The sequence below is a fragment of the Marmota monax genome, unplaced genomic scaffold (genome assembly GCF_021218885.2).
Source record: "Marmota monax isolate L192 unplaced genomic scaffold, Marmota_monax_Labrador192_F-V1.1 WCK01_AAM20220418_F8-fsc00098, whole genome shotgun sequence".
NCBI classification, from domain to species: Eukaryota; Metazoa; Chordata; class Mammalia; order Rodentia; family Sciuridae; genus Marmota; species Marmota monax.
The window spans coordinates 6226585-6248994 of NW_026694639.1; the positions used below are offsets into that span (position 1 = coordinate 6226585).

A 22410-nucleotide genomic window follows, 5' to 3' on the forward strand; every position below is an offset into this window, starting at 1 on the left:
TCTTGTGCCTCGCTTGTATGAAATTAAACTATGAGGGGAATATGCAAAATAAATTGTCTCTGTGTCAGGAATTTGTCTTGTGACAATATCAAAACAACTTGCTGTTTGCATTTTAACAAAGTCTAAATGTATTTATAATACAGAGGTTTTGATCAATAGCTTATTTTTTTAATTAGTGCACATTTATCAGTTTGTTACTGTGCCAACATTTGAAAGATTGAATTTGAAAAAATGTATACTTAGTATTTTTGAGTCTGACAGCTATTTGTTAAACAATATCTATCTGTTGGTGGCAGTAGTCAGGTTACCTTGAAAAATCACCTACATTTGGGAATATGCTGTTATTTTTGGTGTTAGTAAAGAAGCATGTGAGATCATCACATGGGAGTGTGTTGGCCCAGTGGACAGACCTCGTACAGGCCACGGCCAGTGGGCGACATGGAGAAACTTCTTCACGGTCTCCACCCTCAGCTGACAGACCATGGCCCTTATGATTCCTTTGTTGCCGGCCCCACCCACCAAAGTGTCCTCTTCTAGAATCACCTTTGCTAGGAGCCTGCTCTGTGCTAAGAGGAAGCTAGCCGAAGCACAGTGTATTCCTTCTCTCTCAACGTATTTTTAAATGGAACAATGTCAGCCGTGACACATTGAGAATGGTGTCAGGCTGTGGGGAAAATAAGGTGGGATCAGGTGAGCCTGTCACTTTCCAAATTATAACTAGTCCATTCGGGGGGCTGATCTTGAAAAGGGTTGCTTTTGCTGTTTACAATAGAACACCTGTCAAACGGAATTGATTAAATAGCAAAATATTACATGTATTTGGTATGTAGCCTGTTGCTCCTAGGGCCACAACGAACAGGACAATGTGAGGTTAAGCTAAGCACAAGAGAAAATGATGGAATGAACAGACTCTGTAAGCGAGAGATCTATGGGGCTATTGCTGGAGTATCATGGCATACTGTTTTACAGTATGTTTTTCTGTTTAACAAGTAGAAGGAGGTACACTCTAAAATAATGGGAAGAAGTTTAGAATAGCAGATGCATAAACTAGTACCAGTGCTTTGTTATCATGGTTGATACCTTGCACCGTGCATCTTTTTGTGTGTGCTGTCCTTTCACATGATTGGCAGCACAGGTTTATTTAGACAGCATCACCACAGACACGTGACGAATGGGTTGCTCTAGGGTGTTACGCTGGCTACCACATCCCTGGGTGATGGGAATTGTTCAGCTCTGTTGCAGTCTGGGGGACACTGGCATGCATGCAATCCATTGTTGACTGAAATGTTGTTATGTGGCTCGTGACGTGACTGTATTTACATTTTTTGTTGACTCTTCTAATTAATGTGGTGTGTGTATACACATCAGTGAGTGTGTGTGGCATAGGGCAGCATGGATGTCCTAAGAGGTTACAGTGCTTAGTTACTTATATTCCTTAGAGCATTTTTTCTTAGCTTTTCTTAAATCATTGGCTTTTTAAAAGAATAAAGACTGTGGCCATCCACCAAGAAATGCACATAAGACTTATAATCTTAGGGGTCTGTGGGTCCTGTTAAGGCCATCCATGAATTCTCTGGGGGTCTGTATATCTGAGGTTTAGAACTCTAGACGAGCAGAAGATAGCGCGAGTCTATTTGCAAAGCAGATGTACTGATGCTGTTTCTTAAAGGAGATGTTTCCTGGAAATTTGTACAAAACTTTAAGATGATTTTTAATGCAGTGTGAAACTCATTCTTGATGGCTTTTAAAGAACGTTCATACTCACTGCCTTATTTATCTGCCTTAATTTTTTGTGTTTTTAAATAAGAATTTGTACTCTTGTAACCCCCGTCTTCTCTTCCCATTTCAATTTTTTTTCCTTTCTCTTTGAGTCAGCCTCGAAGGACAAAACCACTCTGGTGTGATTGACTCTCAGTTAACAAACCCGTTGACCTTGTTTTCTGCTATTTCCTGTCTGACCCCTCTTTTTGTTTTTGTTATTGCCTTAGATCCCCGGCCCCCGCCCCCGCTTATACGTTCCTTGTTCGAGTTACCTGATGGGTTTCTTATTTGAAACTATCTGTCCCTCTCTTGGAATCCTGCTCATACTCAGAAGCTTAGAGGAATCCTCATCTTTTCCAGAAAGTCCTCCTTTCCCTGCAACTGAACCAGCACTGTGTGGGAAATAAAATAGAAGGCCACCCCATAGTCTCTTTGACTGTGAAGAACAACACCCCACATGTGTAGTAACCTCAGTGGGAAACATTTACTGAACCCCTGCCCTGCATCAGGTCCAGGAAACAGGCTTAACATGGTTAAATAACAAGAGGTGAAAGGTGCTGGGTTTCCACATGACTCCCAGCCTCTGCACCTGCCATTCTCCTGCATTCTCCTGGCTAGAAGTGATGGATGTCTGTCCCAGTCAGGCCAACCACTGAGCTCTGTGGAAGGAACATTCTATGGTCCCAGATCCTTACTTGTTCCTCAGAACGCCAAGGGGAATTCCTCAGGTAGATGAGTTGTCTTTAGAGAGCTCATCAAATCCACTGTGTGAGTCCTGTGGATTTTTCTCCTTCTAAGTGTCTCCCCCATGTCCCCTTCCTTCCCTTCTCATCCAGTTACCCTTTCCCTCAGCTTCTAGATATGGTCAGTTAGAAAGAGATGCAGCCCAGTGTGGCCTCTTGCTGAAGTAATTCTGCATTATAAAAGAAGACAGACACCCAGGGCAGAGTATGCTTTGCATTTACATAATACATACATACACATAAAAGTCTAAGTAGCCCTTTTTCTAACACTGAGCTTGCTTTCTCCATTGAGTGAAGATTTTTTTTTTTTTTTTTTTTGGTGGTCTTCTTTTCTCTCTTGCTCCTCTTGGTGTCTGGGGACATCTTAGGCATTTTTTTTTTTTTTTTTTGGCAGATTCTCTGTCTCTTTCTTACTCTTTACCAGATGTCACTTCCTCCCTAGGCCTGAGAATGCCATTTTCTTTCCTCTCCATTTGCCTTCTCCCACCCAGCTCCCAATTTACAGCTGTCTGTTGGGCGTATGACCCTGCAGACCATACATGCTGGGGGTACACACCCTGGCAGGACTGGAGCGCAAGTTAGACTGTGTGTTCCTGCAAGAAGTCAGGCTTTGCAGGTGCACCTGAAGATTGCACAGACGGTTCTGTGTCTGTTCTGCCTGGAAGGTTAATATAAGATGCCAACATTAGTTTTTGCATCCTCAGAGGAGAGGAAACACATGTTTGCCAGCTTCTTGGGTGATTTGTTTGGTTATGCATATATACTCTTAAAGCTCAGGGATATATATTTTTGCATGTTTGGCTTTATATTCTAAAATCTACCTTATTGCTTGTTTGTACCTTTCACCCCTAATTTTTATATAATTGATTATTCTCATTGCTGCTCCTGAAAGAGTGCTTTTTTTTTTTTTGTGGTGATTAAGTCAGGGATATTTTTGGTTATTTACAATTACTTAAGCTGCAGAATCCTAAGGAGGATAATCCATGGAAGGATACAATAAGCATATACTTTGGGATGTGGGTGCTCAGCATAAGCTTGTTGGTTAACCAAAAGGAGTATTACCATCATTATTCCTAAATCTAATAATATTTGGGGGGATGTTGGCTTTTATTGAGGTGGATGCTTAGATATTTTGCCATTTTATTTTTACCTTGAGGAACATGTAGAACCTTCTAAATGAGAATTTGCTCCAGTGTTTCATAAACTTTATGTTTTTAAATAACCTATAACTACTGTAATTCACTGCTTTAATAGCTGCTTGGGGGCCAATCCCATAAAATTCGTGAAGCCAGTTATCATTAGTATACTTTTGAACTTCAAATTCTTATGGTAATATATAATTAGTTCATTATCCACCTTGTGGTTTTGGCCAGAAAACAAAGGTAATTAATCACTATAAGTACGAATGACCTTTTTTTTGTATATAAAATTCTGAAGAGCATAATTATTTGTATGCAAGAATAAAGATCCTTCTTTACATGAAATCATTAAAATGGCATTGAGGGCTCTGATTCCCAGTTTGCTGAAAGAATTGACGTGCATATAATTAGTCTAGACATTACCTCTGTGGTGTGAATAGACTGATGTTTTCCACTTGCTGTAGCTAAGGATTAAAAGGACTGTGCTATTTCTTTGACCAGGAATGCCCCAAATCCTATTTCATTACAGTTTCTGTTAATTTGGTTTCTTCTCACTTTTCCTGGTTCAGGCCAAAGAGGACAGTTGTCATACAATATATTGTATGACAATTGTATTCATCACATATTAAGGCAAAGAAACATTTGGTTTCTTTGTTTTCTTTTTAGTGATTGTTTTCTTCCATACTGACTGTGTAATAAGTAATCTCACTCATTTTCCTGCAGTCTCATGTTTTTTTGGGGGTGGGGGGTGGGGGAGGGTACCAGGGCACTCAAACACTTGAGCCACATCCCCAGCCCTATTTTGTATTTTATTTAGAGACAGAGTCTCACTGAGTTACTTAGCACCTCGCCCTTGCTGATGCTGGCTTTGAACTTGTGATCCTCTTGTCTCAGCCTCCCAAGCTGCTTGAGATTACATCTCATGTTTTTAATAATATTTCTAGTTATGGTAGTACAACCTAAGCTAACTTAGTATCCTTTACCATTCTTTATGTTTTTCTTTTAAAAAGAAAAACTAGTAGGAGCATGCAGTGATGTAAAAATTCCACCAAACATTTTCATTTGTTATGGTAGCAGACAGAAGTATCTTGTTTTTTGTCAGGTGTACTGGCACACACTTGTAATCCCAGGGACTCAGGAGGCTGAGGCAGGAGGATCTCAACTTTGAGGTCGGCCTGGGCCACTTACTGAGGCCCTCAGCAACTTGGCAAGGCCCTGCCTCAAAATAAAAATATAAAAAGGGCTTGGGGTGTAGTTTGGTGGTAAAGCTTCACTGGGTTCAATCCTAGTACCAAAAACAAAACAAAATAACAAATCTCTTTTTTAATGTAAATATGTCAGATTTTTAGAATCAGGCCTGTTAGCTCTATTTCACTATGATATTATTGGAGCCTGATGGCTTAAGTTATTGAGGTGGATGCTTAGATATTTTGCCAATTTATTTTAACCTTGAGGTGTAGGTGGTGACACTTTTGCATCTCTGTAAATGGGTAAAGGATGGGTGTTGCACTCACTGCAACCCTGGGCATGTACACCACAATGCCACCTCCTGCCTTAGCCCTCTCCTTGGACAGTTGGCTCCCATGAAGCACCTGCTCCAGCTCCCCCTTGTCTTACCCCTGTGATAATTTGCAACCCATTATTGGCTTCTGGTAATGGATGCAAAGGCTGGATCTTGAATCCACTTTTTTTCAAAGAAACATACAGCCGGGTCCCCTGGCTTTCATACCCTAAACTAGCTCTTGCCCGGGAATTGCCAGAGCTCAAAACAGCTTTTGGTGTTTCTGCAAAAAATAATTGGGCATAGAATAACTGTCACCACCTAGAAGTTGGGTGGAGGTGGTAGAGTGAGGTCACCTCCGGATTTCATGCTTGGGCTGGTGATGGAAACCCACATGTGTTCTGAGGAGCTTCTGGTTCCTGGCAGCGTGGGCGTTAACATGGTGCATAGTCTATTGCTGCCCTTCTGTAGCTGAAGAGGACCCGGCTGTTGGTGCTAACCATATGGCTCTAAAGACCAATGCATGATCCCCCTGACCGTTCTGTGGGCTGCACCCGGTGGATCTCCCTTCCTTATGTTTTGCATGGCGCCTGCTGTTCCCAGAGCCTGTCACTCTTCACAGTTTTGTTTCTTTGCCTCGGGGGCCAAGATGCTTTTGCTCAAAAAGCCCCTGATGGGTTGCACCCAAGTCTGCCAGTGCTGTCACTTCCCCGCCCTCCACTGGCATTCTTCTGTTAGGCCTCAATGTTTTCGAAGCCAAAGTATAACAAGTGACAACTCTCCATGTGACCACACTTGGTCATGATGAATTTGCTGCTTGATTCACTGAACTAGGGAATATAGGGCGTTTCTTCCCTTGAAGGTTGTGCATCTTCCTGATAACTGATGTCTCCATGAAAATATGCATTGGATCAGCACATTGGCTAGAACGGTTTGAATGTAGCGCTCAGGTTGAGGGGATTGTCCACCTGGTGTATCTTGCTTTGTTCATTTTTTAAGTCAATCTGTGGGTTCAGTAGGAATCTGAAGGTAGAGAAGCTCAATTATGACACTCATCATCGATACTGTGTGGGATAAAGGAAATAGGCATTGCATTAATGATCTTGACCTTGCTAATGAATTAGAAGTTCTCTGGACCAAAATATGGTTTCCAGACCAGCAGCATCAACTTCACTAGGAACATGTGGGAAATGCAGGTTCTCAGGTCTCACCCCAGCCCTACTGAATCAGGAGCTCTAGGTGCCCCTGTCCAGGTTTTCATGAGCCCTCTGGTTTATTCTGATATGCTTCATAGTTTGAGATCCATTGCTGTAGATCAGCACTGCCAATGGAACATTCTGCAATGTGGAAAAGTCCAACCTGGGAGCAAATAGCCACAGACTCTTCGAGTATGGCTAGTGTGACCCAATGATGGAACTATTTATCTAATTATGATTAATCTAGGTTCAAATGGCTACATAACTAGTCGGTGCCCACTGGATAGTCTAGCTCTGGAGCATATCCTATTTGCTATTTTATGGGTAAACTCCCAAAATGCTATAAAAATACATTATTGGTTGCAGAATTGTTAATTTTATGAAAAAAAAAAGTCCTCCTAGAGCGAAACTCCTGCTGCTGTGTCAGTAGTTTATTTTGATTGTTCTGGTTCTTTTTTGGGGAGGGCCGTTCACTAGAGGCTAGCTAGTTAGGAAGCCTGTTCTTAAGAGTAACACTGATGGTGTAAAACGTACTTCAAGTGTGAGTCACCTGGTAAGTAAGTATAACTGCTGAGAGTGGGCACAGGTCCTTCTAGTAGGAGTAAAACTGTAAGGAACAGAGCTGTGTGCAAAGTGAGGTGGAGAAAGGGAAGCATGTTGTGAACTTTCCTGCCTGAGGGAACTTTTAAAGGAGCTGTTAATGAGTCCTTCACATACTTTGAACTTCTTGTGGAATCATCCAGAAACTTTGGGTGTGTGTATGTTTGTGCATGCACATGCTACATTGCTGAGTCTGGGCCAGCCTGTGAGATAGATGAAACTCTAGAATAATGTTCAGGTTCTTTGACTTGGGAGAACTTGAAGGAAAAAGGGTCATGCTGAGCTTGTTAGTCTGAACCATTACAAACCCTGGAAAATAACTTTGAAACCAGGCTTTGGGCACGCTATTAGGCTGACATGGCTACAACCTTGTTGCCTTTTCTAGAACACCAGGAGAAGCCCTGGGCTGAGTCCGCCAGAGGTTGTTGGTCCTGTGATTGGAGCAGAGTTGACATTTAGAAACCAGGGAACACCTAAGAATGGTTAGAACCTTTCTTCCACATCTAACAACTGAAGTCTAAAAATTAAAGGAATCGTCACTGGTGAAACAGAAAATGATACTGAATTCTTTGTTGGAAGGAAAGTTCTACATGACTGAACTTCCTAATTGGGGGTCCATTGTTGCATTATTTAAATCCATTATCATAGATTTTCATAATTCATATCTCTTCTTAGAATCATAGAGTCTTAAAACCAGCTGGAAGACAATTTAGAAATGGCTATAATCCAGCTTTCTCATTTTATCTTTGAGGAAATGGAGGCTCAGAGAGGTTGTGTGTTGAGTAAGACACATACAGCATGTCCAGGGCTGAGTTGGAAGGGGCCTGTGTCAGCCCTCCAAGGACCAGGCCAGGGCACACCCAGTGGGTCAGACAATTTACTGCTCATCTGTCCCTTCTGTGTGCTCAGCTCCATGTTGTCTCTAGATTGTGTGGGTATAGCTGGTCTGGAAAAGGAATGGCTTGGGAGCATAATAAGAAATACATTGATGCTCATTGTCTAGCTATATTTTAAAATGCTGCTTTTTGAGAATGTGTCATGTAAATATCTTGAAAAATTCAGTAGAGGATTTTGACTGGTGAAACATTACATCCACCTTCTCAAAATAGTTAAAATTATTTGTGCTGTGTAAGTGTATGAATTAGTCATTGCACGATTTGTATCCACTTTTTTATTTTTCAGGGATAATTTTGTTAGGATTTGCTTGTTTCCCAAGCACTCAGCCTGTTTCAGTTTTGACCTTGATATCCCTTCTTTTGTTAGTTACTTTCTTTAAATAACATAGCTAACTTTATCCCCAGAACATTGTAATGCTAGATGCAAAGAGTATGACACTGAGCTCATAATGAGCCCTCTCTGTTGGCTGGAAGAATGAATGGAATCCCACCCAGACAGGTCTGAGTGTTAACTTTCTTTTGATTTTTACTATGGCTGAGGGAAAACATTCTGTAGGTTAGAAAGAATATTGGCCATGTGATTCCCCACCCTCCCCTTAAGCTTGGATGGAATCTTTAAAAATTCACATGCACACCAAAAGGCTGGGAGAAGTTTGGTAAATTGAATGTGGGCTTATTGTTTGTGTCCACAAAACAAAGTCCTAAATCACATTTAGCATAATTTGTGGTTTTAAATTGGACTGATTTAGCAAGGAGAGTGAAATAATCTCTCATCCTGTCAAAAAGGCGATACCTTTAGACCAGCATTTAATTGCATTGACAGAGTAACTTTGGGGAGGCGGCAGTAATTCTGGCCACATTATTCTTGGTTTGTGGCTAAATTGAGATCATCATTTTCTCCTGGTTTCACTAACTTTCTTTATTGCTCTTCAAGCTAATCAGATGAGTGTAGTGAGAGTAGGCTTAGTGGTAGCTGGAGGCTGAACCAGGGGAAAGCTGGGTAAGTGCAACTCACTTATGGTCAAGCAGGGAACAGGGGAAGATGACGCCCAGCGACCCAGCGGGCAAAACCAGATGACTTTCTCGGTAATTATTTACAATAAAGTGAGCACCTAAAATCTTACCTGTACTGTCCACATTGTACAGGTAAGATTCATGTGTTGGTGTCCAAGAGTAATTTTGGAGGTGACTCACAGCTGCCCAGATTATTCCATGAAAATCTGTGTTTATTTCCACCCACTTCTGGAATCATTGCAAGGCCCAGTCACTGGATTACTGCCCCCTGCTGGTGGGTCTTAGTCCAGAATGATCCATAGTCTTCATTTCCTCCTTGGAACGAAAACATTTACCAAGTCTCACCACTAAAAGAAGTCAGGTCATTGATGCCTTAGGTATTTGTTAACACTGAAAAATGATTCCTCAGAACTGATGTGAGTGTAGTGTGCCTGTTCTCTTTACCTTTTCTTCTGGGAGTATCAGCTGGTGTTCTTGGAACTGCTATCCCCTTAAATATTTCAGATGCGTGTTTGGATTTTTACACCCTCCTTGGTAGTGGTTCTAAGCATAACTGCCCTGGGTTCTGAGTTTAGGTATGACCAGCCGGCAGGCAGGTTGGCTTTCCCGGGAGGGACTTATGGGAAGGAACCACACTCACACGAGACATGACCCACTTCCTTGTGCTGGACTTAGGCTTGTGTCAGCAATTCCACTTACCTGAGTAGTCTTGGTATTAGAGTTCACATGAACCACGGGCAAGCTCAGGGCACGTACAAAATGTTTGTAGAAAAACTGAATAGCAAATGGATAGGAAAATGACAATTTATTGAAAGACTCTCTGCTGTCAATTAAGATTTGGACAGTTGTCTGTCAGTGTCCTTGGGGACCTGGCTCTAGAAGCCCCTTGAATAACAAAATCTAAGAATAGTCAAGTCCCTTATATAAAATAACAGTATTTATTTATAACCTACACACATATACTTTAAGTCCTTTCTAGGTGACATAATATCTAATATGATGTAAATACTATATAAATAGTTATAATACTGCATTATTTATGGACTAATGACCAGGAAAAAAAGTCTCTGTATATTCGGTACAGATGCATTTTTTCCCCAATATTTTTGACCACGGTTGGTTGAATTCATGGATGAGGCATATATTGATGCTGAGGCTGCCTGAACTTTGGAGGTAACGATGCCTTTGGCTTTTACATTGGTTGTTTGCAGGTCTAGAATATCAGGAATGAGGGACCCTTTTGGATCCCTGGTGGTTTATTTTTCCTTTGATCTGCATACTTCTATTCATAGCATGCTACTGAGTTGGCTTTTTGTATTTCTGTATAATAACATTGTATTGATCAGTTTCTAATCTGATGTGACCCGTGTGTGTGTGTGTGTGTGTGTGTGTGTGTGTGTATTGATCAAAGCATATTACTCCAGAGGCCAAAAGTCAGAAACCATGTAGTCTGAATATTTGATCAGTTAAGGGTGAAGCTGGAATTGTGATTTAGTACAACGTTAAAGACAACAGCTCTTCAGATACTGGTTTGTTTAAAAAGGCTTGAATGCATCATCACTCAGGAAGGGACTTGGGGGTTTGCCATCTTTCTTCTGGTGGAGATGCATGGGAACAGAAAGGAAGAAAACAATTGTGCTTACTCGACATAGGACGATTGGACGTATATATACTTAGTAATATTCACTTTAGGCTGCCTGTGGCACAGAAATTCTTTTTTGTCCTTTCTTGTTCCCTGCTCTCCTCTTCACTGTCCATCTGATTTGAATAATGCCAAGAATTTTTTTTATCTAATTGTACAGGGAGGAAACACACCCACTTCTGCTCTGTGGTGAGTTAGTTCCTAAGAAAACCCTACACAAAACCTATAAGACCTGTGTGTGAGTTGGAGGGTCACGTTGGAGTTTCATTTCTCCTTCCTTTGAAAGAAAAGTGGAATGTGTTGCTGGCATTCCTGGCTAGGAGGGAGGTTCCTGGATTCTCACTCTACACTTTGTTTTCATAGCTGTGCCACCAAACATAGCCGAACTGAAGAACTTGGAAGTGCTTAACTTTTTTAATAACCAGATTGAGGAGCTGCCCACACAGATCAGCAGCCTTCAGAAACTCAAACACCTGAACCTTGGGTGAGTACTGGAGGGTGGGAGAGGAAAGGAAGGTGAGGGAGGAAGTGGAAGGGAAGCCCAGCGTGGGGGCGGGGGGGCTGCCATTTATAGTATTGCACAGAAGTGGATTTCTAATTTCTTTTTATGTTTTAGGTTTTCAAAAAAGTTTTATTGTTTTAATATATCCTTTCAATGGCCTGCATTAGTGCAGATCTACTTGAGAGCTAATTGAGAAGCTAATTGTTGGCACAATAAGGGAGTTTTTTTACTGTATTTTGTTTCCAATAAAATTTTATTTCAGTTGTGTTGACCAGGAAGGGACTTATTTGGCTAACATTAACTGCCCAGACAAGTCATAATATAGCTGCTCCCCTGCCCACCCTGTACTAAGTAGAAATAGCTTACAAAGTACCTTCTTACCAATTTGAAGTTGGACATTTGTCCATTCCCTAAAGCCACCTCATTAACTCTTGAAATTCTTCTGTGTCCTTAGGTTAGTCTTCCTTTATGCAGGGGGATGGGTAGCTGAGTTTGCAGAACCAAGTAACAGTGAATAATAATAATACCTAGTATTCCTACCTTGCTTTGCAGTTTTCAGAGTCCTCCCTCCAGCATTTGACCCCTCAATATTTGTGGGGTGGGGAGGACAGACTTTAATGCTTTTATTTCACAGAGAGGAAGCCAAGCCCTTCCCAAGGGGTTAAGTGACTTGTTCTTGATAACCCGAGGTCAGTGGCTGAGCTGGGGAGAGTTTCATTGGTTTGGGTCCATGCGTTCTCCATAGATGCCAACCAGAACTTCAACTTCTGAATTCTATCTCCACCATCATAGGTATTAGATGAAACTGCCCACTGATGCTTTATTTTTTGTGCGAAGTAATATATTCATTAAATTGTATCCACTAAATGCTCCAGTTAAGCTAACAATTTACATGGAGTGGCAATAAAAGCTGACACCGTCTTTCTAAGAGCATTCTTTTCCAAATGTATGAAAGGAAATGGAGTTTAAAGGAGAGCGAGACCTTGCTTTATTTTTTTTTTTAATATTTATTTTTTAGTTGTAGTTGGACACAACACCTTTATTTTATTTATTTTTATGTGGTGCTGAGGATTGAACCCAGAGCCTCGCACGTGCTGGGTGAGCGCTCTACCACTGAGCCACAGCCCCATCCCCTTATTTATTTATTTTTGAATGGGTTGTATTTTTTATTTGTTTGTTTATTTTTAAAATTTTCTTAGTTGTTGATGGACTTTTATTTTATTCACTTATTTATATGTAGTTCTGAGAATCTAACCCAGTACCTCACACATGTGAGGCAAGCGTTCTACCACTGAGCCAACGCCGCAACCCCATATTTTTGTTTTTTCCATATTTTATTGGTACATTATAGTTGTACATAAGGTGGAATTTGTTGTTACATATTCAGATGTTGTTACATATGCACACAGTATGAATTTGGCCCCTGTCATTCCCCAGAATTTCCCATTTCCCTACCCCTAATCCCTTTCCCCTCCGCTATTGATCTCCCTTTGATATTCATTAGATGCCTTAACATATCTTTATTTTTATTTTTCCTCTGTAGCTTCCACATATGAGAGAGAACACAGTACCCTTAACCCTTCTGAGTTTGGCTAATTTTGCTTAATCTAATGGTCTCATGTTCCATTTATTTTCCTGCAAATAACATGATTTCATTTTTCTTTATGGCTGAATAATCTCCAGTTTGTATATATCCCACATTTTCTTTATCCATTCATCCATTGGAGAACACCTAGGCTGATTCCATGGTTTATGTATTATGAGTTGTGCTGCTATAAATGTGGGTATGATGTATTACTATAGTATGATGACTTTAACTCTTCAGGACAAATAGTGAGGAGTGGTTTGTGTGGGTCACATGGTGGTGCCATTCCTAGTCTTTTGAGTAGCTTCCATACTGGTTTCCACAGTAGCAACCTATTTTTCTTGCTGAAATCTGGAGATGGTATCCCATCAGGCAACGGAGAAAAGAGAGGCTCCTACATTTTAAATCTTGTTTTTGAAGATTATTAAGTCCTAATGTATAATTTGTATGTAAGTAAGAAGCTAAAATTAGACATGTATGTACATTCTTACTGTTAATTCATTCATTTATTAAGGTAGTTCTGTATATCTCCATCATTATGTATCTGGTGAGCAGGACATAGTAGTTATTATTGTTACTATAACTTTTTTCTTTTTTCATATATTTCTTGTCATGTAAGTTCCTATTCTATGTCAGGAGCTTTTGCTAGTCTTGGGGTTGCAATGTGAAAATCATGGTTTGCGTCTTAGGCATGAGAGCAGGGCCTGTGGGCAGTCAGCAGCAATGGTCCAGCAGGGTCACAGGTGTGCTGGGGCAAGTAGGGCCACAGAGGGAGCAGAGAGGAGCAGGCTGGCCTTCCTGTGGTCCTCAGAAGGGCTCACATAGGTGGGATTGGAGTTGAGGCTTGAGGCCCGAGAAGGAATTTATCAGAAAGCAGCAAGACATTTACTAGAAGCAGCAAGACATCTCGGGTTGATAAAGTGACATATTTAAAACTCAGAGCACTGTACCACATGTCCTACAAAGTCTTATTGCAAGTTTATTTGTGTTGCTGAGTGTCAAGTGTGCGACAAGGGATGATTGGTGAGAGGCAAGGCTATAGACAATCATGAATGTGATCTGCTGCACCTTTGTTTGGGGAGGATGGCACTGGGGATTCAACCCAGGGTACTTGACCTCTGAGCTACATCCCCTGACTTTTTTATTTTTATTTTGAGGCAGGGTCTCACTAAGTTGCCCAGGCTTGAACTTGGAATCATCCTGTCTCAGCATCCCAAGTAGGTGGGATTACAGGGTACACTCCATGCCCTGCTCTGCTGCTCATTTAATGAGTTTATTGAACTCCCAGCCAGGTATCAGGTATTATTCTCAGTACTACTTACCAGCCCATACAGAGCTCATGTTACAGTTTAGGAACCTAACTATAAACAAATAGACGTCAATCGTGGCAGGGAGTCAAAAGTGCCATTGAAGGGAGCTTTGATTTTTATCCTGCTGAACATTGAGAAGTTTGCGCAGCAGATTAATGGATATGAGAAGAGGTCAGATTTTTGTATGAAAGATCAGTGTGGAGGATGATTGGCAGGGGCTGGAATGCAGATCGGGAGGCCATTGAGAACACCAGTTTGGTATTCCTGGGGAACTAGGGTGGTGATGGTGGAGGCAGGAGAAGGATTTCGTGGGAAAAACATGAGGAAAACCGAAGACAGTAACAGAGGGGATGGGGGGATACCCAGAGCTGTGTTGGGCAGCTAAAATAGAAATATAAATGGAGATAAGTTTGGGAAGATAATGAGCTTGGGTTTTATTCAGTTGGATTTGAGGTTCCGTAGGACAGAGTGGTAAACTTTTGTTTTTCATTATGTACGTCTTAGTTTTACTTGTTCTCTTTGGAGTTTGCTTTTTTGGCTCTTGGTGTTTTATCAATTGTACAAACCTTTCTGTATTTAATTGCATAGTTGCATAGGTGGGGTCGTCAAAGTTTGCACCAAAGTTTTTAGTTCTCTGAAAAAGAAATCAGGATAGATTTCAATAAAGGAACTCTATCCTCAAATGGTGTAAAGAATTATACACAGACAGCAAGACAAGGTTAAGACAAATTGTAGAGAGGATTCCTTAGAATAAGCAGCCAGAATAAAAATAGGCCCTCAGGAGACTATAAAACTGAGCAGTTAGGCCACACGTATTTAGGGTCTAAAGGGGACACTCAACCAGAATTTACTTTTAAAGTTGTATAATTTGCTGTTTATTCTGATGCTCACAAGACCAGCTATTCTGGAATAATTTTGGACCTGACTGATTGCTAGAGTTCATCTCACTCACACTTAGTAGTTAATGAATCAAGTGAAATACTGGACATAAATGTGCTTCACAAATTGTGAATTCATAGAAAATATGAGTAAATTTTGTTCATGATAGTAAATAGTCATTGAGGTCATTTGCCTTGTGTGAATTCCACCTGGAACTTTCCTGCCTGAGAGACAGAATCCACTTTCTTCTGGTTTCCCCTTCAACTGTCCTTCTTGTGAGGCCTGATTGGTGGAGCTGGACAGCACTGGATCTGTTAGGAGAAGGATTGGTGACTAGAATGACCTTTATTATCACGTCCCTCCACATTTTGGTAATTGTCAACTTGTATTAAAGCTTTTTAATTGGCTTTTAAGTTTGCTCAGGGGGACAGTCCTAAATTTATCAATTGTATAAACCTTTCTGTATTTAATTGTATAGTTGCATAGGTGGGGTCCTAAAATTTACCATCTTAACCATTTAGCAGTATATGGTCGAGTGAGTGGTAAATATTTTCACATTGTTGTGCAACCAATCTCTAGAAGTTTCTGGTTTTGCAGGCCTGAAACTCTATACCCATTAAACAACTCCTTCCCTCCTCTCCCAGCCCCTGGCAGAAAACACTCTAATTGCAGATGGTTTTCAATCTTAGTAATTGTACATCAGAAAATTGATATCCTCCTCCCATTAAAAAGAATAAATGAAGTAGCCAGGTGTAGTGGCACATGCCTATAATCTCAGTGACCCAGGATGCTAAGGCAGGAGGAGTGCAGGTTCAAGGCCAGCCTCAGCAACTTAGCAAGGCCATATCTCAATACAAAAAGTAAAAAGAGCTGCGGATGTAGCTTAGTAGTAAAGCATCCTTGGGTTCAGTCCCTGATACCAAACCAAACAAAAACCAGACACACACACACACACACACACACATGAATAAATGAAATAAAAAGTCCAAAATTGTGAAGTATTATTGATACATTTGTAGAGAAGTTTTTCTCTAGGTGACAGATATTTTGTGATAGTTTGTTTCTACATAAAACCGTAATTGAAATTGACCATTGGAGAATATGAGTACAAGAAATTTTCAAATGTGTCACAAAAATATGTATTCTCTGATAAAAATTATTATACCATGTGAGTGACAAAAATTATTATACCATGTGAGATAAATATATTGCATGATCTCACTTATGTGTAGGATGTAGAAACCCAAATTCTCCAGGTGCATTGATACATGCCTGTAATCCCAGCTACTCCAGACACTGGGACAGAGGTCACAAATTCAAGACCAACCTCAGCAATTTAGCTGGACCCTTTCCCAAAATAAAGGGGACTAGGGATGTAGCTCAGTGGTAGCACCCCTGGGTTTAATCCCCAGTGGGGAGAAAAAAAAAGAAGAAGAAGAAAAAATGTTAAACTCAGAATAAAATGGGGGCTACCAGAGTCCCAGTGGAAGGGGGAGTGGGGAGATGTTAGTCAAAGCACATAAAATTTCAGTCAGACGGGGAGTGAATATTGTGCATCATGGTGACGAATGGCTTATTTGAAAGTTGCTGAGAGTAGTGTATGTGTTTGTATGAGTGTGTTTACGTACTCATACATGCTCAAACTATATCTAAGAGGTAATACGTATGGGCGATAGCTTGATTTAGCTGTTTGACTTTGTACCCATTGCCCCATGCTGCTCAGCATTAGTATGTGCAATTCTTACTTGTCAGTTAAAGAAATTTAATAATAAAAATTTGAAAAGTAACATAAAATGCCCCTAGAATCTTGGCATCCCTTGTAGACCCTCAGCCTGTCCAACCAGGTTTAGTGTGAATATGCAGTATTGCGTGTAAACATCTTTTGCATGTGATGACAGGTTTTTCTCCCCCAATGACAGGATGAACAGGCTGAACACTCTGCCTCGAGGATTTGGCTCTCTTCCAGCTCTCGAGGTCCTGGACCTGACTTACAACAACTTGAGTGAAAATTCTCTTCCTGGAAATTTCTTTTACCTTAGTAAGAAACTTTTTATTCTATAAATCTTTTTAACATGGTACTTTGCATTCTAAGAGTGAAATTTATTTGCCAGGGCCCAAACTCTTAAGAGAAATTATGAGACATATATATTTTTTTCTTTACAGACTCCTTTTGAATATTCCTTCATAGCTCAGCAGTATGTATATTTGATATATAGTTATCTGACACCTCTGGGCAGGAGTGGACTTAGTAACGTCATATTAACTTTCTGAGAGAGATTTTTGTACTGAATGAGATCAAGTCTCACATTTAGCTAAGAAATTTGACTTTCTTTTTTTAAGAATATGCCAGAAAAAAAAAAGGACTCCCATGTTGCTATTAATTCTTTGTAGGATATTTGCTTAAAGATATTCCAGACAATTATTTATGAAAATACCATTAATAAACTGTTAACAGAATTTTAAAATTTTCTAGCCAGGATTCTGGTTTTAAGCCTTATAAAAAATACTTTACTGGTGTTGTCAGTTTTTCCAGTACGCAAACATGAAGCAATTGTTGGTAATAGATGAATATACTTTATCTTTTTATATACAAACAAACTTCTTGTTGCAGGTACTCCTTAAAGTTAGGAAAAACTTAATTTTCTAGGAACTCATGAAATATTTAGGAAAAGATTGCCTCCTTTAAATGAATATTCTACTTCTCCAAATAGCTACATCTCAGGCTTGCAGAAAATCTGAATTTTCCGAGGTAGCCTCTAGAATTTCAGTTTTTATATTGTGTACACTGTTTTTCCCAGACTTTCCCAAGCACATGAAACCAATTTGAAAATATTTTCTTTCTTTGGCCAAGTTTATATTGTCTGTGTTACATATATTAACGTATAGTTCTGCCAAATTTTAAAAGAGAATACCTGTAAATACATTTTTTTAAAAGCATACATCTAATTATAACTCCCCTTTTTTATTGTGGACAATTGATGCTTTAGAATTTCAGACTTCAGTGCTTTGGGGTCAAAGCATCACTTTGTAATTGTGAACAAAGTGCCTCCTGGTAATTCTCCTGAGGTTGGGCTTCACTCTTGCTCCATGACGTCATTTCAGCCCTTTTGTCTTCATATTTTTGTCATTAAGGCTATAGGAGCAAGGATCAGCAGTTAGTCTGACAGTGGAAGCCATGAGCCTTGGTTATGACTCCCATCACCAAAAGCCTTCATTTCCTTATTTATTTTGAGCATCTCTTTGTTTACATAAGAAAACTCTATTGTGACACAGTTTACATGAAAGAGCCCTTTTGCTCTAGGTGTTCATGTAAGTGACACAGTGGTTCTCTTTGTCTCATTTTGGATGCAAATGGAGTGATAAACTTGAATCAGAAGTAATAGAGAAAAATAGCTATCTTTCCCGAAAATGCATTGAAACTCTGTGCCAAAAACTGCGAGTGGTGCCCACAGTTAATTGTGTCAGTCCTCTTGGATATAGATGTTTTCCTGGACACACCAGCTACACAATCAGCCAGTAAATCTGAGTTTGACCTGCTTGTTATTATAGTAAGCCCTAGGTATGTCACAGGCTTTTCACCAAGCCAGGGTTATTAATCAAAGCTGACTCCCTTGTATTGATCAGACCTCAAATGGTTGGGTTCCATGCCACCCTGTTTATATATTGCTGTTTAATTTGCAGCCACCCTGCGTGCACTCTATCTAAGTGACAACGATTTTGAAATCCTGCCGCCAGATATTGGGAAGCTCACAAAGTTGCAGATAGTAAGTAATTTATCTAAATTCTTAGAAAATCAATTCACTTCTGCAGCCCTTGTAGGAGTAGAATCAAGTCAATTTGAGCAGGAGTGAGGTTTGTTTTGCAGGAATGAGCCACGACTCCTGCTACTGTTTCTTGTTTAGCCACAGACACTTGTAAATAAATTGAAGGGATTGAGCCTGAGAAGGAGAGAGGGCATGGAAGAGGACAAGAGTTTCAGTCGAGTACCTCGTTGTGAGAAATTGTTTTGACAACTCCTTGTTTTCTTGTATTTAGCTCAGCCTTAGGGATAACGACCTGATCTCACTGCCTAAGGAAATCGGGGAGCTAACGCAGCTTAAGGAGCTCCACATTCAGGGGAACCGCTTGACCGTTCTGCCCCCAGAACTAGGTAAGACTGCTGACGGATGGTCTGGGTCTTGGGTTACATTAATAATAATTATCCAAATGCAGCAATTCCAAACGACTGCTCTCCTCCTCTTGGCAAACCCTACTCCCAGGCACCCGATTCTCATCATCTCAGGGCCATTTGTCATTGACCAGAGTCAGCCATTGAGGGTTTGACCTGCTCAGCTGCTGTGTTCTACACCTGGAGTGTCCAGCATCTCAGAAACTGCTGATGGATGCTGACCCAGCTCAGCAGAACCTGTGTGGTGTCATGGGAAGAGCTGGGGTGTAGTAGTGGTCTTATTTATAGCGCTTCATTTCCTAGCTGGGTATGCCTTCTAGGTTCTGATTGGGTTATTAATGACTTACCAAAGTATCACTCTTATTTTTCTTTAATCCTCTATTTTTTTTTCCTTGCCCCTAAAAACTTACCACATAAAAAGTATTAGTTCTATTCCATGGAAAATGCCTTTTCCAGTCATGAATTTGGTTCTGTCCTGGTTCCGTCTCCAGTGAGAATTGTTAAATGGGGTCTGTAAGAATTCTTTGGTCCTATTCCTGGCTGCTGAGTCTCAGTCCCCCTCCTGGTCTTCTAGTGGCCCAGGGTGGATGTTGGCTGTCCTCACATGCAGACCTCCCAATCAGCAGTTGGGTTACTGAGGTTGTGCTGTCCCCATCCCCCCAACCACAGATGTTAGCACTCCTGCAAAGAGTACATTCATCACATCTTTCCTCTCCTGAGTCTTTCTGTCATTTCTTCAGTCTTTTGAATCATATTTTCTCGAATTTTGACTATTTGCTTTTCCGCACTCAAATGCTGTAATTTTAAAAAAACTGCATTTAACTCATATTTCTTTGAGAAAACAGTTCTTTATATTGGTGTGGTGGTTTTAAAGAGGGCAGCTATTATACACTGAAATGTAAGTACCAGGAGGACAGGGACGTTTTCTTATCTGTTCCCTGCTATACCCCCAGTGCCTACACGTGCCAGGCTGGAGGGATACACTCGAGGAAAATTTACTAAATTTGTGAATGGAACAAGAACCTTGGAGCCAGGCACAGCGGCACACGCCTTCAATCCCAGCAGCTTGGGAAGCTGAGGCAGGAAGATCTCGAGTTCAAAGCCAGCCTTCAACAACTTAGCTAATGGCCCTAAGCAACTCAGTGAGACCTGTCTCTAAATAAAATGTAAAAATAGGGTTGGGGATGTGGCTTAGAGGTTAAGAGCCCCTGGGTTCAATCTACAGTACTGAAAAAAATCACATCAATGTTTATAGCATAATTCACAATAGCTAAACTCTGGAATCAACCTAGTTGCCCTTCAGTAGATAAATGGATAAAAAAAAATGTGGCATATATACACAATGAAATATTACTCAGCAATAAAAGAGAATAAAATCATGGCATTTGCAGGTAAATGGATGGAGTTAGAGAAGATGATGCTAAATGAAGTTAGCCAATCCCAAAAACCCAAATGCCAAATGTTTTCTCTGATATAAGGAGGCTGATTCATAGTGGGATAGGGAGAGGGAGCATGGGAGGAATAGACGAACTCTAGATAGGGCAGAGGGGTTGGAGAGGAAGGGAGGGGGCATGGGGTTGGAAATGATGGTGGACATTATTAAATGTGATGAACATTATTATCCAAAGTACATGTATGAAGACACGAATTGGTGTGAATATACTTTGTATACAACCAGAGATATGAAAAATTGTGCTCTATATGTGTAATAAGAATTGTAATGCATTCTGCTGTCATATATAAATAAAAAATAATTTTTAAAAAAAAGAAATGAAAAAAACATAGAACCTTGGGTCCTTGGACAGCAAGGTGTTAGGAAGACTGTGAGCAGGCAAAGTGTGACCTCTGCCTGGAGCTGTGCTGTCCAGTACGGAAGCCTTTGGCCACATTTCAGATGCTCAGTGGCTGGTGGTGGCACTGTAGGTACATGCACATAGAGCACACTCCTGACAGAACGGAGTTCTGCTGGGAAGTACATAATTTCATGGAATGAACGCAAAGTTTGACCTCCACTTTGACCATCTCCTTCTATTCCATTATTGGGGTTTGACCAGAAAGATTTCTTTTATGATTTTAAGGACTGACGAGTAACTTAGCACTTTTTCTTTACTGAGTTACATGTCGTCAAGTCCTGCCTTGGAAGAGACAAAGTACAGGATCCAGAAAAGCTTTTTGGCAAAAAAAGAAACAAACAAAAAATGAAGGCAAAATACTTCTTGTCAAAATAGAGATTTTGTGCAGTGATTGTTAACCGTAGATGCTAGCATTAACCATGTTTTGGAAGTTATTGCAGACTACCAATACTGTTTTCTCCCTAACCTACTGAATCTGAGCTTCATGTGTAGATGAATCCTTGTGTAATATGATAAAGGCCACTGATACTTGTCACATGTCTCCTTGGTTAATGTCCTTAGAAGAAATGGAAATATAAATGGGTATTTTCTTGCTCTTTTAGTTCGTTTTTCAAGTCATGAGGCCATGTAGGATATTTGATTAAACAATTATTTTACTAGATGGTAATTATTAGAAAAATTCCTAGTTGAACCAATGCATGCCTGCTCGTTTATTTTTTAATCTGAATCCTGTTACTTAGTTTATTTAAATTCTCTATGTCAATATTTCTATTAAATTCTTCAATACCAAATTATATTTTGTTTTTATTCAGAAGTACAATTGAAGGGAAAGTCTTTCAATGACGAGATACACCTAGCAAAACTTGTTTGATGGAATTTTTTCTATGTGTTAAGAGATGCTTAGTTGGAAATATATGCTAACCCCCCTGGGAGTTTCTTACACATCTAAACTCAACATGCTCAAGATGAATACAACTAACTAACTTACTTAGTTACTTTCTTTCTTCCTCCCTTTCTTTCTATTGAACCCAGGACCTTTAACCACTGAGCTACATCCCTGCCCACCCCTTTAAAATTTTTTTTTTAAAGATAGGGTCTCACTATGGTACTCAGCACCTCACTAAGTTGCTGAGGCTGGCTATGAACTTGCGATCCTCCTGACTCAGCCTCCTGAGTGGCTGGGGTTACAGGAATGTGCCACCATGCCTGGGTATTTTTGAACAGTGATTATTTTCAGTCAAGAATGATGTAATAGTAATATAGTACTAGCTAGTATGTATGCAGGCCTCATGTGCCAGGGCATTAGGAGAAGTCATTTCCCTTCAATGTCTCTTATAGTTGTCATGAGAATAATAAGCCAACTTTTTAGAAGTGAGGACACGGAGGCTTCCGGAGGGTTGGTGACATGTCTGCAGGGATAGAACTGAATCACAGAGGTAAAACTTGGCCCTGACAGCCTGTGTTCCTGGCCACTGTGTTGGTCTCCTTCCCACCCATTAGCCAATAAGAAGATTCCTAGAAATTCAGTTTCTAATTTTAAACAAAAGACAACCCCTTCCCAGTCCTCCCAAGATGGTGGCAAGAGCAGCTGTGAGGGCAGTTGCCTGATGACTTGGCTGGT

At 40.4% G+C, this 22410-nt stretch overlaps 1 protein-coding gene across 3 annotated transcripts in view; it reads left to right on the forward strand.

Annotated features, from left to right (window-relative positions):
* The window catches only part of Rsu1 (Ras suppressor protein 1), a 186641-nt gene that overhangs the window by 28103 nt on the left and 136128 nt on the right, over nucleotides 1-22410 (forward strand). For all 3 annotated transcript variants that reach the window (XM_058572307.1, XM_046423029.2, XM_046423028.2), the window contains exons 4-7: nucleotides 10856-10976; nucleotides 16688-16806; nucleotides 18450-18532; nucleotides 18804-18918. In XM_058572307.1, coding sequence (XP_058428290.1) covers nucleotides 10856-10976; nucleotides 16688-16806; nucleotides 18450-18532; nucleotides 18804-18918 — 438 coding nt within the window. The remainder of the gene's footprint in view (nucleotides 1-10855; nucleotides 10977-16687; nucleotides 16807-18449; nucleotides 18533-18803; nucleotides 18919-22410) is intronic.